At 33.6% G+C, this 18,667-nt stretch overlaps 1 protein-coding gene across 9 annotated transcripts in view; it reads right to left on the reverse strand.

Annotated features, from left to right (window-relative positions):
* KANSL1L (KAT8 regulatory NSL complex subunit 1 like) overlaps window positions 1-18,667 on the reverse strand; it is a 138,467-nt gene that overhangs the window by 64,012 nt on the left and 55,788 nt on the right. For all 9 annotated transcript variants that reach the window (XM_023220076.2, XM_023220043.2, XM_023220057.2 and 6 more), the window contains exons 4-5: window positions 9,407-9,604; window positions 4,923-5,044 (exon numbers count right to left, since the gene is read on the reverse strand). In XM_023220076.2, coding sequence (XP_023075844.1) covers window positions 4,923-5,044; window positions 9,407-9,604 — 320 coding nt within the window. The remainder of the gene's footprint in view (window positions 1-4,922; window positions 5,045-9,406; window positions 9,605-18,667) is intronic.

Below are 18,667 nucleotides of genomic sequence, written 5' to 3' on the forward strand. Positions count from 1 at the left end.
TTATTTATTTATTTATTTATTTATTTATTTATTTATTTATTTATTTATTTATTTATTTTGAGACACTCTGTCACCCAGGCTGAAGGGCAGTGGCACAATCTTGGCTCACTGCAACCTCTGCCTCCTGGATTCAAGAGATTCTCGGCCTCAGCCTCCCAAGTAGCTGGGACTACAGGCATGCATCACCACATCTGGCTAATTTTTGTATTTTAGTAGAGGCGGGGTTTTGCCACATTGGCCAGGCTAGTCTTGAACTCCTGGCCTCAAGCCATTTGCCCATTTTGGCCTCCCAAAGTACTGGGATTATAGGCATCAGCCATCTCAACCAGCCTGATTTATCTTTAATCTATTAAAACTTCAGCTTGATTTTGCTGGATTTAGTTTTAGTTTCTCTCCTCCCTTCCCCCAAAATATATCAAAACTTCGATTTAATTTTGTCTAAATTTAGCCTCAAAAAAAGCAGACTGCTGTGCTTTGCTTACTTTTTGAGCTCTGGCTTTCTCTTCGCTTTTGGCTTGGCAATTAACATTTGCTAATTTCTCATTTTTGAAATAAACAAAATTTTAAAACAGAATTATCACATAATCCAGCAATTTCACTTCTAGAGTACCCAAAACAATTAAAAGCAGGGACTCAAACAGATATTTGTTCATCCATGTTAATAGCAGCCTTGTTCATAATAGCCAAGAGACAGAGGCAATCAAATATCTATCCACAGATCAAATGTTGTCTATATAAAAAGAGAGTATTATTCAGCCTTAAAAAGGGAATTTTGACACACAGGCTACAACGTAGATAAATTCTGATATTATGGTAAGTAAAGTAAGTTTGTCACGAAAGGACAAACACTGTGTGATCCACTTATAAGGTACCTAGAGTAGTCAAATTCATATAGAAGGTAAAGTGGGAGTTGCCAGAAGCTGAGAGCAAGGAAGAATGGGAAGTTATTGTTTAGTGGGTACAGAGTTTCAGTTTGAGAAGATAAAAAAAGTTCTGAAGATGGATGGTGGTGATGATTACACAACATTTTGATTGTATTTAATGCCATTAAACTTATATTTAAAAATAGTCAAAATGGTAAGTTTCTGTTACGTATGTTTTATAATTTTGAAAAATATTTATGAGTTTTCTTACCTACCCATTTATTATAAATACATAAACACATTAATAGTATTTATATGCTTCTGAGAAGTATTTATACGCTTAACAAGGACGTCTTCAGAAAGTGCTTTGTGGTTTAACTGTCAAGTCTGAAATACCATTAAATAGACTAAGCCCTTACTCATATAAACCTTTGAATCTGAAAGATATTTTCTTCATACAGAACTATGTGAAGGAAAAATAACAAAGGTATTGGAAAATAGCAAGACATAAGAAATAAAATTAGACCTCATTTCATATTCTACTCCCAGTGTCAAAAGGCTCACAGAGATACATTTCACATTACTTCAATCCAGAGATCTTTGAATCAAAGCTATTTCATATAATGCTATAATATAAAATTGTACCTCCAATTAATTTTAAAAATCTATAGTAATATTCTCAAACATGAATAATATTTAAAAACTCAGATTTGTAGAATTTCACTACTATGTATTTATTTTATAAAAAGTTCAATTAGAGAATACTTTAAAAGTTGAATTCTTAACTAGTTGTATAAGCATCAATTAAGTACTTTTCATTATAAACATATTTATAGTTAAGGGATTAAAAAAAAAAACTTCTTATAAACCACTAACACCCTTTCCTAAGGGTGGTTACTCAGGCTCCAAAAATAAAGAAGGGGACAGGAGAGGAGGGGAGAGAAAATGAGAAGGAAGAAGGGAAAAGGAAAAATGTTTTGCTTGTCAAAGCTCCTCAGGCTCCCTTTACCACTCTTAACTAGTCTATAATCACCTCAGAAACAAATGCATCCACACCTATCTTAATCTATTTCATGCTACTTTTAAAGAACAGGCATATTATATTCTGTAATAAGATCCCTCCATAACTTTGTGATAAGGTGTTTCTACATTTCTCACCTGTGGCTCCTTCCTTTCCCTTTATTTTAATAAAGATGCTTAAATTTCCTCCATCTTAAAAACAAAAATATTTTCTGTGACTTTGTATGTCCCTTTTATCATGGTCTTTAAAATCAGTGGCCTTGAAGGGTAATCTTGACTCCCTCTCTCCACTTCTTCTCCAGTTCTCTTATTAATTCATTCTTACCTCTTTCTCCATCCTGCTCTTGTCAAAGTCTCTCTTGCCAAAGTCTCAACTCATTACTGACAAAACCAACAGATATTTTCAGTACTCTCTTTGGGGTATGAAACAATAGACCACATTTCCTCAAAATTTGCTACTTTTCCTTCAGTGTTATTATTCTTCTTATCTGCAATATAGTCTAGTTTCTATGTTTCTGGTTAAATAGATTTGTAGACTTTTTTATACATATTATCACAATTTATGGAATCTTTACAAAACATTTGAATGAAATCAGGAGTCAGCAGTATCCCCCAAAATCTTTTGTTTCACATGGTAGTTTGCTGGTTATCTGGTAACAAAGCATTTACAAAGAACTATTAAACTTAAACTATGCATTTTAGATAACTATCAATTGTTCTAAATTTGATCACTCTCTCTTTGATAAAAAGTAGATAAAGTATTACATTATCGAGCAAATGTTAGAAAATAAATACCTTTCCTGCAAGGAAAATATGATATTTTGACAAAAAATGAGAAAATAAATGCTTTTTGAAATACACATTATGTAGCAACTATTTTAAAAAGAGTTCATTGTTGCCAAAAATGTCATTAATTAAAACATATCAGCACACTTCAGAAATATGAAACACAAAATTTTTATCTGCTTTTAAATCTATCAAAACATTTTCATAGGTTTTGAACTTGTTAAAACTTTCAAAAGCAAATCTTTTCAATTAGTCTGCAGCAACAACTAATTGACATGAAGAAAGACAGTATTCAGTAGCTGATTTCAACAAAAACCTTTCAACTGCTAGTAGACAGAATTAAAAAAATGTAATTTAGTAACCATGGCCAATTTTCCATTTCTTTCATTTGGATCTACATATCTTTATGAGGTATCTTTTTCAAGTGTTAACAGTTATTAAAAGCCACTATTCAAACAACTACACACAATTCCATTTTTATTACATAGTATTTTATTAAGTAGTTACATGTTTCACCAACCAGACTGAGTTATTCACAAGTGAAGACTTCTGTCTTCATATTTGTGTCCCTAGGACTTTGACTATGTGACATACAATAAATAGTTATGCAATCAATGCTCTGCAAATGAATGACCAGAAATACAGGCAAGTATATTAAAATGAAAATTCACAAACACATGAACACACACATGTAACTATGTGTGCAACCCTGTACTACTTGATTAGGTAAACAAAGTATTATCTAAAATGGGATTAGCCCCAAATCACAATGCTTACACACCAATTTGATGTGTTTTATGGGTCAGCTTAAAATTCACCTACATTCTGACTTTCCTAATTAGGGTATGTTCTCATAAATGAAAATATCATAGTTATCCCATACAATATGAGAGAATCTTTACTTTCAACATGTTTTATCACTGATAAGAGGAAGGAATATAAAGTCGAGAAAAAATAAAGCAAAACCAATAGAACTGTTCCCACGATAGAACAATGGATACATAACTCAACATAAATAAAACAATAAATTAAAGATTAGATGTTCAAAATAACCAATTAGAAATAAAAATCAAATGTCAGCTTATTTATTATTATTTATTTATTTATTTATTTTTTTGGAAACAGAGTCTTGCTCTGTCGCCCAGGCTGGAGTGCAGTAGCGCGATCTTGGCTCACTGCAGCCTCCATCTCCCAGGTTCAAGTGATTCTTGTGCCTCAGGCTCTTGAGTAGCTGGGACTACAGGAGCGCACCACCACACCTGGCTAATTTTTTGTATTTTTAGTAGAGACGGGGTTTCTCCACGTTGGCCAGGCTGATCTCGAACTCCTGAGCTCATGTAATCTGCCCACCTCAGCTTTTTATTTTAAGACTTTGTTTATATCCACTAATCTCACAAAGAATTTGATGGCTACTTAGCATAATTTTCACCATGGTATAACTTTTCATTTTATGCTATATTAGAAAGTTATTAAAATAATAAATTATATAATTTTAATACAAATATTTCCCAATATAAAATTACACTTAGCTCTCTACGGTAATCAAAGCAAAGAAGCCAACATTCCAATTTTACCTGAAAAAAATTAGACAACGCACACATAAAATGATATTCTATTAGTATGTCTTCTAATTTTATCTTCAAAAGGAAAAGTTCTAAGAGAAAAGGAAACAAAATAAAGTAGAACAAATGCTGTTCCCAAAAAAGGATTAGGATTCATAAAATATAAATTTTTGCTAATATAACACAGATAAATTGCTAATAATTATCAGAGTTATTAATTATAGTCAGATAAAAATTGACCTTATATAAAGCTAAAATACAAAATGATTAAAACTTAAGCTGAATCTAATGGGTGACACCTACCAATCTTCTGTGCCTAAACTATATCTAGGGTCTTTTTTCTTCAAAATGCATTGCAAGGACAGCATGGAGCTCAAGAATACAAAAGCTACAAAATGGAAGGTATCGTAAATAAGGCAGTACTTCTACAGCAAATGTTATCACTGCTATTCTTTTCTTAAGAAACATTATGAAACTTCCCAGAAATCTTTCTCCCTCATTCCTAGATTTATCATTACCTTAATTGTATAAATTTAATATTATCAAAAAATGTATCCATGGTATACTAATTGTACTCTAGTAGTCCCTAATGTATTTTAAAAAGTAGCTATAATACTTAAAATGTCAAAACAAAATAAGATATAATAGGCAAAGTCAAATTTAAAAGCTAAGCTATCCCATTGATACCTACCTCCTGCAAATGCCATTAGCCAGACATTTATGGCTACAGGATTTGGAAGAGAGGGGTGATGAAGTTGGGGACAAGTTGAGAGGGGCAACCAAACTGTTGATGATCTCAGTCAACTGTGCACTCTGCAAGGAAACAGTCAACCTTTTACTACTGCTAAGCAAGAAATGTGAGTTAAAGCTCACACGTATAGTGCCAATTAATGCTTAACGTCTCATGACACACGTTTTTATTTCAGTAAACATTTTATTAGATAGACAATTTATACAACTGATTTTTCCATTATTACAAATAAATCTATACTTTAATTACACATTCTTTTCCATATCCTTTTTTTATTATAGTTCCTTCATCTACCCATCCCATCATCTAACACATTTGAACCCAGCTAACAGCCTTTATATAATATTTCCCTTGAGGCACGAAAATTAATAATTAAAAACCACAAATACAATTTATTAAGTGCCTACTATGTGCCAGGCATTATATCAGGCACCACACATAGAATATTTCTAATCTGTACAACTAACCAGCAAAGAAGACAGTATTAGAGGTATTGACATTACTATTATTAATACCAGTACAGATGAGTAAATTCTAGCAAAGAAAAATAGATTAAGTAGCTTGATCAAGGGCTATAAAGTTGGTATGAAACAGAACTAAGATTCAAATTCAGGCCTAAATCTAACAGCACACTGTTTCTCAATATTTTTCCTAATTCAAAAATATCAAGGTTTTTTATTAGCACCTAAGATTTCACTGACATTTGTCCCAAACTTAAATATATGTAATAAATATTAAATTATTATAATATGTATAAATAGTATTCTCAAACAATCACAATTATAATAAGCAAAGGCCACATAAAAAGAAATAGTACATTTCTACAAAAGAATGACAACTATTTTCATTACACCCGTAATTCATCATAGAAGAATTGGAAAATATACAGACATTTTAAAAATGAAAAGAGAGTCACCTGTAATCATACTTCAAAGAGAAAAACCAGAGCTAACATTTAGGTATATATTTCTCCCTCCAGACTAAGTTTCCTGAGTATATGTAAACATGAGTGTACATTCAACATGCACACATATACTTTTAATTAAAACCTAGTTTTCCTACTTAATATAGTGTGACTAACTTTTTAAAACATACAGATGTAGTTCAACATTTTCAATACTGCAAGATACTCTATTGTGAAATAAAGGGGTATATGGAATAATTAGTTTAGAATGCTTCATTTGTATGAAACTAATAACATGCTATTAGAAATGAGACTAAATAATATAATAAAGACTAATATTTATCCCTTCAAAAAGTCTTTCATGAGAAAGACCTTGAAATGTTTTCATCATTTATTTTCAAGATAATATGCACCTAATGATGTCATTTTAAAAATTATTACCCAGTTTTTAGATTAAAGCTCATTTTTGAAATCACCAATAGAAATGGATTCTTCATCCATTTAGCAAGTAATCATTAGTTTAGTCACGCAAATAAATTCTGAAGTATCTCATATCTTCTGACTGGAAACACTAAAACACTCCTGTGATTGTTCTACCTCCAAAAAACATCATCTAAAATCTTTTAAGCCACTGGAAGTCTCTAGTTGGATATATGTGAATAATGGACCAGGAAGGGGAAAATTACAATCCCTATCTTTACCCTAAGAATCAGCCTACTCTGGCCCAATAAAATCTCGCATACCTGAGTCATATGGGCAATACAGGGAATAGAAAAGTCACAGAGAAAATGTGAATGAGAAAAGTAAAATTAAGAGAAGCATAATTTGAACTCTGAAAACAAAAACTAATCAACTGTAAGTTAAACACTAGCTACTCATAACAAGATTTATAATGTAAATACACCAGTAGCAAATTCATTTTAAATCACCTAAAGCAGAAGTCCCCAACTCCCGGGCTACTGATGGGTACCTGTTCATGGCCTGTTAGAAACCAGGCTGCATAGCAGGAGGTGGGCAGAGGGCCAGCAAGAGCTACCACCTGAGCTCTGCCTCCTGTCAGACCACCCACAGCATTAGATTCTCATAGGAGCTCGAACTATATTGTGAAATCCACGTGCAAGGGATCTAGGTTGCTGCTCCTTATAAGACTCTAATGCCTGATGATCTGAGGCGGAACAGTTTCATCTCAAAACCATCCCCCCACCCCCACTCTGTGGAAAAATTGTCTTCCACAAAACCAGTCCCTCATGCCAAAAATGCTGCAAACAGCTGACCTAAAGTACTAAAAATAAGGTATTAATACTTTTCAATTTATGAACTATATATTATCTAACAATGTGAGCATGTATTAATACTATGAATCAATAAGTTATTTTTTAAATGATGGTCTACAACTCAATATTGCCTTTATATTTTAACTTCCAACTCTAACAAAACTACCTTAGTCAAGTCGAAAGATTATGAGTGAACAGTTATATATCAGTAGATTATCCTAAGAAAACCATGCATAATAATGGGCTTGCCATCCCTACCACTTAACTCACTCCTAGACTATCTTCTGCAACAAGTTTTTTTGTTTGTTTCAGATAGTGTCTAGTTCTGTCGTCCAGGTTAGAGTGCAGTGGTGCCATCTGGCTTTCTGCAATCTCTGCCACCTGGGCTCAAGTGATCCTTCTACCTCAGCCTTCTGAGTAGCTGGGACTACAGGTGTGTGCCACCAAGGCCAGCTAATTTTCGTATTTTTGGTAGAGACGGGGTCTCCCTGTGTTGCCCAGCCTGGTCTCAAACTCTTGGGTTCAAGTGATCTGCCCACCTTGGCCTCCCAAAGTGCTGGGATTACAGGCATGAGCTACCATGCCTGGCCAACAAGTATTTAAAAGCAACTTAAGCTTTTAAAACTTGGCCTATAAAAATCATTATTACATTTCAAGAACAAATGACTTGTTCATAGGCAATTTATTAATAACCTCTACAAGTAATTGCTGCTGCCCTTTCTGAATCTTTTTCTTCTGCTCTCCTTACATGGAGCCATTACTGCTCCCACAACTCTTGGTTCCCTATACTATCAAAGCCCCCTGACAGTTCATCAGCAATGAGACCTAAAATGCTACACAAGGCCAGCTTCATGGGCATGCAACCGGTGCACCAGGCTGAGCGCAGATGGGGGCTATGCTTGCTTAGTGCTCTACTGTCACTGTCTTTAAATTCATAACTTTTTAACAAAGGGCTCCACAATTTCATTTTGAACTAGGATCCGCAAATTAGGCAGTTCTGATGTCATCTCAGGTCCAACCTAAAAAAACTGGGGATACCAAGGAGAAAGGAAAAAGTACAAGAAATCTTTTAGAAATGAAAATATCTTAGAATTAATTTAATCAGATTACAATTTCCAATGAATAAGTAGGGACCTAAAGATGGTGAAAGTAGATTTGACTGAGTAAGCAAATAAATTACTCTAGAATGTGAAACAACTAGGATCAAACTGAACTAGGATCAAAACAACTTGATCCTATTGAATGAGGGGAGGGAAAAGAAAGAGGAAAGTGGGAATATAGAAATATAACAAAAACTAATTTAAATCACTGCCTATATGGTCAAGTGCATTATAATTTGACATCAGATAATTACCAAACAGCTTTCTAAATTACAAAATATTCATAAGTGCCTTGATTATACATTCCAATTAAGAAAAACTCTGGGCAATTATAAATTTAACAAATACAGGGTGGAAGAAATTATACCATATTTTGGTTTATCAGGAACAAGACAGTAACCTGTATTTAGTTATTTCCTGGTATGTCAGAAAAACTCAGATGCAGGCAGGCATGAATCTGTATCATTTCCCAGAGAAACAATGTAATGATGCAACTATGGTGAAGAATGGCTCAGCCTTAAGGTAAAAAAGTCCTAGAAACCGAGTTTGTTTAAGAGCCACTAAAGTCTAAATCAAAATAAATTGTTCAATTTCCAAGGACAGATACAAGATATACTGGCCAGAATAATTAAGCTTGTGGAGTTATCCACAATAGAATTTAGATATCAAGGAAGGCTTTGGAATCAAAGTAATTGTTAGGAGCTTTTTTGACTTTCCATTTACACAATCATTTTTTATGAAGAAATACATATTCCAATATTACCTTTCACTAAAAATCTTGATCAATAAATTAGTCAAACACCAATTAAGACACATTAACTGGGTACCACTGTTCTCTCTCCTTGAAAAAAATCCAATGATAAACAATTTTGTTAGAAAAAAGATTTTCCAATCCCTGTAAAAATAAATTATCATCCTATAGCCATAACAATACCATTACTTTACATATCATATTTAATTTTAATTATATTGGTATTATAATGAGACCAGTCATATGGCAAATATTTTAATTGTATTTAATGCCAAATGGCCTAGTTTAATAACCCATATGCCAGGAAGATACACATATAATGATGTTTATTTGAATAGTTTATAAAATCGATGAAAAGTCATTTCATACCACTGATATCCTTACTTTGACTTTACCTGTTTTTCGATGTTTCGAAGAAGTAAAGTAGGGCTGCTTGGTGACATTTCAAAATCTTGTTCCGGTACAGGATCTTGACACTCTTGGGGAACCTGAGGATTCCCTAGAATGTTTAGTGAAGCTGCTTGGTCTGCAGATTGCATTTGTTTTTTCAAAGTGTCTTTTGGAAGTTGACATTCTTCTAGGACCACTATCCCCTAGACAAAAAACAATGAGAAAGTTGAAATGAAAACAAACTGATTATTAAATCACCTTTAATGCTACAATGCACTTGAATCTATGCTTCCTCTTATCCCTTGGAATTCAGAAAATATAAACTTGAAAGTATAGTTTAACTCTGTGAAGAACTGGCTGGTTTAAAACATGTGCAGCTAAAATAACATACATGGCTGATAGGCTGGACTTGTAAAATATTTTCTTAAATACGTGCAGTTTTTTTCTAATTGGTTTTAATTATTGGCATTAAAAGCGTGACATTAAAATAAAATTAAAGGCATATTATACACAGAATATGGACATTTCAGATTGAAATCCAGAATATTTCCTGATAGAATCTTCTGATATTTTGCTCACTGGCATTTCTATTTGTGCCTTACATTTGAGCACTCCCAATTTTATAAATTAAAATACCAAATTTACAAACATCCAAACAACAATCTAACTCTATCCTAACTCCTTTCAGAGCACCCTAAGGAGCCCTGCCCCTGTTGCTGTCAGCCAGCAACCAGGGATAGGATTGCACCACTGAGAAAGAGTACTCTCTAGGCCAGAGTTCCCACTGCTTTCAGGGTAGCTGTGTTAATAATAAAGACACAAGCTTTCAACTTTGATGGGATATATTCTGAAATGTAAGGAACTAGGGGAATGAATAGGGATTAAGTTGTCTCTGTATTCCCTGCCTCCTACTCACAAACATACTTATTCCTCAACTGGTTTGCTCGGCTTTCTCCTCCATTCCCCAGCTTCCTCACTCCAACTGTTCTCAACTTTAGGTTCCTCAGAGGCAATGGAGACAACAGAGAAAGAGAAAAAAGGAGTGCAAAGGAATGATCTTAATGGTTTCATTAAGTCAGTTCTCATTGTAAAATTTCTTTCCTTCCTATCCCTTCTACCACCCTTCCTCCTGAAAATAATACAGTAATATATACTGTATAATATAATATTAAACATACACAGATATTGTTATATATATACTGATATTACATATATTATATATTATATATACACACAGGTTTTACACATATAAGATATAATATATATTTGAAAAATAATATATAATATATATTTGAAATATAATATATAATATGTGATATATATTTTTTCAAAATGTATACAAAATATATTTTAAAAATACACATTTTTTCAAATAAAAATATACATTTTTTCAAATATATTTTTCAAATATATATTATATATTAGAAAAATGCTAATAAATTCCTATAGGCTGGTTGGAAAAGTATTACACTCCTAATGTGGCTAAAACACTATATTCTTGTAATAAAAAATAACTAACATATTAATATTAGTGTTCATTATTTCAAAAATGGAATGAATTAAATGATTGCTGTAGGCCATCTATATCATGTGTAAGTCTTATTTATAAGATGGAAATTGCCTATAGGTAATAATGTGTTATATATGAGTTTTAGTTTGCACTATATAATTTAGAGAATATATAACTTTAGAATGCACATATTCAGTTATGGTATTATATGTGTATTTTATTATTTTGTAGCAACATTTTCTGTAAAGTACTAAATGCACTTTTTAAAAAATCTGTATTTTGAATAGTGCTAACATGCTGACTTTTCCAAGGAGAAGGGGATCCACTTGATTCCAATTACTGTTTTCTTAGAATGAACAAATATGGCTGTCAAGAAATCTGAAGAAACATGCTCAAAAGTTCTTATTTCGTTTGGTATTTTAAAAATTAAATTAGATATAATAGATATGGTATCATCAATCTGAAAAACTCTTCAGAGTATCCATTCAAAATTTCTACAAGTCTCTCACTAGGTTTCTTCACAAGTACCTGCATGTAAAAGAAACACAAGTTTCCACCTTATCAATTTAACTTCAATTGTCTTTGGTTTGATTCCAGTTTATATTATGGGCCAGTCTGTATAGATTAGTCTGATTTCATAATCCATATTTATAAATCTGCATCTATGGGAAAATTCTATTCTGAATTTGAAAGTTCTATTTCCAAACCTTTAGAATACTACCTTTCTATAAGTAGAAAGTCTGCTATAGTTAGTTTAATATAGAACTATATTTTTAAAATTCAACCAGGGAGGCAGGGCGTGGTGGTTTACGCCTGTAATCCCAGCACTTTGGGAGGCTGAGGCAGGTGGATCACTTGAGGCCAGGAGTTCAACACCAGCCTGGCCAACATAGCAAAACCCTGTCTCTACTAAAAGTACAAAAATTAGCTGGGCATCATGGCACACGCGTTTGGTCCCAGCTACGTGGGAGGCTGAGGCCAAAGAATTGCTTGAACCCAGGAGGCAGAGGTTGCAGTGAGCCAAGATCGCACCACTGCACTCCAGCCTGTGTGACAGAGACTCTGTTTTTTAAAAAAAAAAATTAGAATTCAACCAGGGAGACCTTCATAGTCAACTTCATAATCTGCTTCTTCTGCCATAAACTACTACCCTGCACAAAACTCTTGGAGTGTGAGGAGAGTGGCCCATTCTGATCCACCACTGCTAAGAATGGAGAGGAAAGGGTTGAATATTTAATCCTCTGGGGACACAGCAGAGAGTTTCTGTTCTTAAAAAAAAAATCAGTAAAATGATATTCTCATACGTAAAACAACATAGATAAGAAAGACAAGAAATATTTTTAGAAAAATGAGTTACAACAACTGAAACAAGTGAAAACTCTAGCATAAAATGAAAGCCAATCAACTGTTTCTGAGAAGACAACTCTTGACAACGCAGGGTCTTCACAGAGAAAATACTGTGTGAAAAAAAAACTGCTTCAGCAACATCTCTATTATTCACATAAATTCACCAAAGTTAATTTTAAGTAAAACTTTAAATAAAAAATTTGAAACACACAAAAGGTACAATTTAAAATGTGGAAGCCCCTACTGCAGGATAACAAAAGAAATCTAAGAGAGAAACCATTTGATATAGCCAGTGTTCTCCCAAGAAAAATATTTCAATTTTTTTCTGAGTGTGAGAAGAATCTGTTGTCTTATTAGAAAGTTTGAAGTAGGGAGAAGAGGAAATACAGGAATCTGTAATATGTTGACAAAGCTGTCGCAAGAACCACCAAAGGATGTTGCTAATAACTGCTTTCTTCTCTAAAAATTTAAGCAAAGTTTAGACCATATGAAGAATGGTAAAGGGGCAAATGATGTGTTTTCTGACTTAAGGCACAAACTAGCACTTATTTAAACAGGATATTTACAAAATAGCATCCCTCAATCTCTTTCATTTCCCTTTATCTCTAATTTAACTGAGAACAATTTTTTTTTTTTTTTTTACATTTAAAATACATTAAACAGAAAGTTCTGTTTCAAGACAGTACTGGCCATCCTTCTCAATTTTTTTCTTACAATAACTCAAGAAGCTGTAAGAGCAACGAAAGTGATGTTTTTCTTACATAATAACTTCTCAACTAAGCTGCATACAAATAAACAACAAAACACTTTAATTCCTAATAAATGTAATGAGAAACTACTAAAATAACCAAAACATTGTATTCTAACAGCATGATTTTGTGGCATTTTCCATAAAATAAACATAATGCTATTATTAAGGGAACAAAGGGCCAGATACATTTATCCTGAATTAAGAAAAAGGTAAGGCCATATAAATTATTACAGGGAAGTTTAGACGGCTTTCCTTAAAACAATTTATTCCAGTAGATGTTATATAAACATGCAATCAAACTTTCAAAAACGTTTAACCAAGAAGTATACAGTACTGCTTAGAAAATAGAGAATATTAAAATAGCCTTTCTCAAGTTAAAGGATTATGAATCAGACTGTCTAGATTGAAATATAAATCTTATTCATCAATTTAACTGCAAACCCACTTTCCTGGAAATATCTAAACTGTTTTACACCTGACTCATTCTTAGAACTCTATTTGCTATAAAAAAAAATGTGTGAAATTATATCCTTTAAGGAAAACGATCAAAGAAGAGAGATTATGTGGTGATCTTGAAAGGACTGGGAAATTACTAAAACTGAAGGCTCCTGTAAAGATAACAGTGAACAATGAGAAAAAGTAACTGATGTAACATGAAACTTTCATCAGGAAACACTTAGTGAATGTGGTTCCCTCTAATCTCACAGAACTAGTAAGCCTAAGGTTTTATGTCTGTCCTTCTTCTACCTTCCTTAGATGCCACACCACTAATTCCTACAAGGTGTTAAACATACTTCATCACTTCCTAGCTTCTTTTCCTCTTCTTGTATAACACATACTTTCTGCTCCTTTAAATATCATACTGCTTTGTCATTCCTGAAAATGATCATGTTGTTTCACACCTTCAAACCTGTAAAAAATGCCTTTCTCTAGTTCCACTGATTCATCAAAAAATTACTATTCATCCCCCAAAGTCATACTGAGATGTCACTTTCTTCTCTTAATGTTTTCTCTGACCCTCTTACCCATAAGTATTCTCTCTATGGCACTCCAAATATCTTATAAAAACATGTATTCTACTTGAAGTATAATTTTTAAAAAACAGGTATTACTGAATATATTACATATACTGAAACGATTATATGTCTTATCTCCCTTACCAGAACATAAACTCATGATAGATGGAGCCTAAAATTTATTAATCTTTGTGGACGTGCAGACCCCAAGGTGGGGCTAGGCAAACTACACGGTTCAAGGACTCTGATCTCTTCCCTTCTCAGCTTTTTCTTTCAAGGCCTACCCCTATCAACCTTCAATATTAAATTATCTCCAGGATGTCTACAGTATGACCATATGGAATACTGTTTCCCACAAAAACAAAGTTACAAATAAATATTTAGCAATATTTAGAATGCATAAGAACTCATTTGTACTGTTGATTCTTTGGGAAAACAGACCACAATGAACATTCCCACTTGGAAATGTAAAGAACAAAAAATATATGTCAGCTATTGGTCTATATTAATGTTAACACTCTGCTGGACCAATATTGTGAGAGCTTCTTACCCTAGGGACATGGCTTTAAATTAGGCCCTGATTTGTGCTTCCTATTAAAGGATTCTTTCTATTCACTGTTCTCTATGGCTCCTGAATCAGCCAGCTTCTTTCTTTTATATTACCTTCCTTGGTAATATAAATTTAAAATTTATATTGGTAATAAAAATATAAATATAAAGCTTCTTTCTTTTCTATTACCTTCCTTGGCAATATCAGTAAATGTTTATGACTTCTTCAGGAACTGCAAAGCTCTTAACCTGCTTATTGTTCATAGAAGGTTGGCGTCCTAAGGACTGGTTTAAATTTTGGCCAGTAAAATACTTTTTATAGGTCAAGCTTATAATTTCTTTGGTACAACTCACTCAGAAACTCAGAAGGCTTCCCATCTATCTGTTTTCAGGCAGTTCCATGTACTGACAATCACACCCACAGTTCTCTGATGCATTCTCAAAGGATATTTCTTTCACCCTCTAACCCCTGTACCTACCTATATATTCCTTCCTCCTGTCCCTCTTTCTCTGCTTCCTTGTGGGGGGGTCTCATAAGCTATTAAGTTCTGATGGAAAATCCACATTCTTAATCTTCCTCCACTGCCCTAAGTGTAATTTTATCCAGCTCAAAGGTCTTGCAGAGAATGGTATCCTTAGTTTGATCTTTAGCTCCAAATCACTTTTGTCCTTTATTATTGAAAGGTTTTCTCAATCCTATCTCTTATCATATAAAGTGCAGAGAGAGGCAGTTTTGCTAACTTCATAAGGCCTTCAATTTCTAGAAACCTATTCCTTTTCATTCATGTTTTTAAACAGGTTTGAAAATGACCTAAATAGAAATTATCAATAAAAAAGCATTATCACAAAGTAAAAGCCAATATAAAAGCCAATATACAGGACAAAGTCTAAGCAGAATATGGTCAAAGACAGAATTAGCAAATTAAAAGACAGTAAAGAATTCCTTGTGGTACAGAGAGACAAATGAGATTAAAACATTAAAGAGTGGTTAAGAGACATGAAAAATTTGTTTGAACCTCTCAACCTATGAGAATTTCACAAAAATGGAAGAGAAAAAAATTGACAAACATGCATTATTTGGATAATAGTAGCAGAGAATATGCTAGAATTGAAGAAAGATGTTAACACCTTGGACTAAACATGGACTCTGGGCTGGCTGCAGTGGCTCATACCTGTAATCCCAGCAATTTAAGAGGTTGAGGCAGGTGGATAGCTTGAGCCCAGGAGTTCAAGACCAGCCTGGGCAACGTGGCGAAACCCCATCCCCACCAAAAATACAAAAATTAGCCAGCTGCGGTGGTGCATTCTTGTAGTCCCAGCTACCCAGGAAGCTGAGGCGGGAGGATCGCTTGAGCCTGGGAGGTCAAGGCTGCGGTGAGCCGTAATCATGCCACTGCACTCCAACCTGGGCAACAGAACAAGACCCTGTCTCAAAAATATAAAAGAAATTAAAACAAACAAACGTGGACTCTGAAAAAAAAAAAAGTCTACACAAAGACTTATACATGAATATATACAGCAACATTATTCATAATAGCCAAAAACTAAAACAACCTAAATTCCCATGACCTAGGAAACAGATAAATTATATATAGTACAATCCTACATTGGAATACTGCTCAACAATAAAAAAGAAAAAATTACTTATGCATACAGCAACACAGATGAACCTCAAAAGCATTATGCTAAGTGAAAGAGCAAAATAGAGATTACATGTTTTATTATTTGACTTATATGAAATGCTGGAAAAGGCAAAACTATAGCAATAGAAAACAGATTAGTGGTTGCCAGAGAAAAGAGCCTGAAGGAAAGAGTCTGACTGCGAAGAGGAAGGAGTGAAATTTTTGAAGGTTATAGAAATGTCCTACATTATGATCATGGTGATGGTTACAAGAGTAAATATTTGTCAAAATTCAGTGAACTGTACAGTTAAAAATGTGTACTCTGAGTACCAAGCAACATAAAGACCATCCTTTGATACCTGTTAGTAAGGATGTAGAACATCAACTAAACAAAAACATCTTAAAAGTTACCAGATAGAAAAGACAGTACTCAAAGAAGAAAAACAATCACATTGACAGTAGACTCCTCAGTATCAAACAAAACAATAAAACAAATCTTTAAAGTGCTAAAGGAAAATAACTGTCAAACTAGAATTTAACACCAAACAAAAATACCATTTAAGAGTGAGGGTAAAATGAATATATTCTGAGATGTACAAAGACACAAAGTTTAAGTGACCAGAGACCCAAATGTCAAAAACTCCTGTCAACGCATGTCTCTTATTTCTACTTTATTTTTTAATTGACAAATAATAATTGTACATATTTATGGTATATATAATGATATTTCAATACATATAATGCATAGTGATCAGATCAGGGTAATTAGCATATCCATCACCACAAATATTTATCACTTCTATGTGTTGGAACAGGAAGCACCAGGAATCTGTCTCCCCACCTAGACACCACCTGCATTGGCAGAATCTGTCTAATGTCATTATTTCAAAAATCTGGAGTTTACTGAAGACTTGCAAGTTCAAGGGGCAGGTTTGGACAGTAAACGTGCAGTTAATTTTTATCAATTTTAGCTCTTAGCACAATAGCAGCTACACATCCCCACTCCTAGTCCCATGGCAGGCAGCCATTCATATATTTCGGAAGCAATCTACATACAGCCTGCATAAGCCAGGGTAGAGGAAGAGGACTCTGCTCTGCAAATATTAGGGATCTGTGTTCTGATCACTGATTGTAACCTTTGATCAGAGAGGTACAGACAAAGAGGCAAACAACCATTGTTGTAGTACCTCCCTCCTTTTATTGCAATTCCCTCCCCCTCTGGCTGAAGGTCTTCCTGGGGATTTAAAGGGCCAGCACCCTTAAAACAAATAAATCCTCTCTTCATTTTTCTCTTTTCCCCTTTTGGGAGCCAGATATTAAAAGCAGGACATTTTAAAACACCTGCATCAATGGGGAAAATTAGAAAGCAACTGGGCATTTCCAAGAAAAGGTGCAGGCTCAGAAAAAAATGAGATTTTAACTATACCCTTCAGGCTTATTCTTGCCACACCGACAACCAACAACAACAGAGAGAATCAAAATAATAAACAAAAATGATTTTAAAAGTCCTGCAGAAAGAGAAAGAATCTGATTTCCAGAGTTAACACATTATTAGATTCAAATGTGCAGTTTTCGAAAACAAACAAACAAAAAGCATACAATGAAACAGGAAAAAAGGGAGCATTCAAAGGAAAAACAAACAAACAAAACTGTCCCTGAAAACAGGATGGAAGACCTATTAGACAAAGACTTTAAAACAACCGTTTTAAAGATGCTCAAAAGGCTAAAAAAAAGATGTGAAAAAAGTCAAGAAAAAGATGTTATGAACAAAATGCAAACATCAGTATGGAGATAGAAAACCTGAAAGGAAACCAAACAGAAATTCTAGAGCTGAAAAGTATAATAACTGAAATGAAAAATTTACTAGAGGTATTCAAAGGCAAATGTGAACAGGCAGGAAAAACACCAATGAACTTGAAGCTAGGACAGTAAAAATAATCATGTGTAAAGCATAAAAAGAAAACAGATTAAGGAAAAGTGAACAAAGTGTAAGGGACAGTTGGAACACTAATAAGTGGCCCAACATATAAATGTGGGAGTTCCAGAAAAAGAAGAGAGAGGCAGAGAGAATATTTGAAGAAATTATGGTTAAAAACTTCCCAAATATGATGAAAGACATGATTACAAATATCAGAAGCTGAATGAGCTCCAAATAAGTTGAATCCAAAAGTAGTATAAATAAACATTATAATCAAACTATTGAATGACAAAAAGAATCTTGAAAGTGGCAAGAGAGAAGCACAGGCAAGGGATCCTCCATAATACTATCAGTAGCCTCTTATGGTAAACTTCGGAGGTCCAAAGGCAGTTAGGTCAATATATTCAAAGCAGAAAACAAACAAAATAACAACAACAACAACAACAAAAAATCCTGGCCAACCCAAAATCCTATTATATTCGGGAAAATCATCCTTCAAAGGTAAAAACAAATTAAGACACTCTCAAGTAAACAAAAGCTGAAGGAGTCATTT

The sequence above is a fragment of the Piliocolobus tephrosceles genome, chromosome 11 (assembly GCF_002776525.5).
Source record: "Piliocolobus tephrosceles isolate RC106 chromosome 11, ASM277652v3, whole genome shotgun sequence".
NCBI classification, from domain to species: Eukaryota; Metazoa; Chordata; class Mammalia; order Primates; family Cercopithecidae; genus Piliocolobus; species Piliocolobus tephrosceles.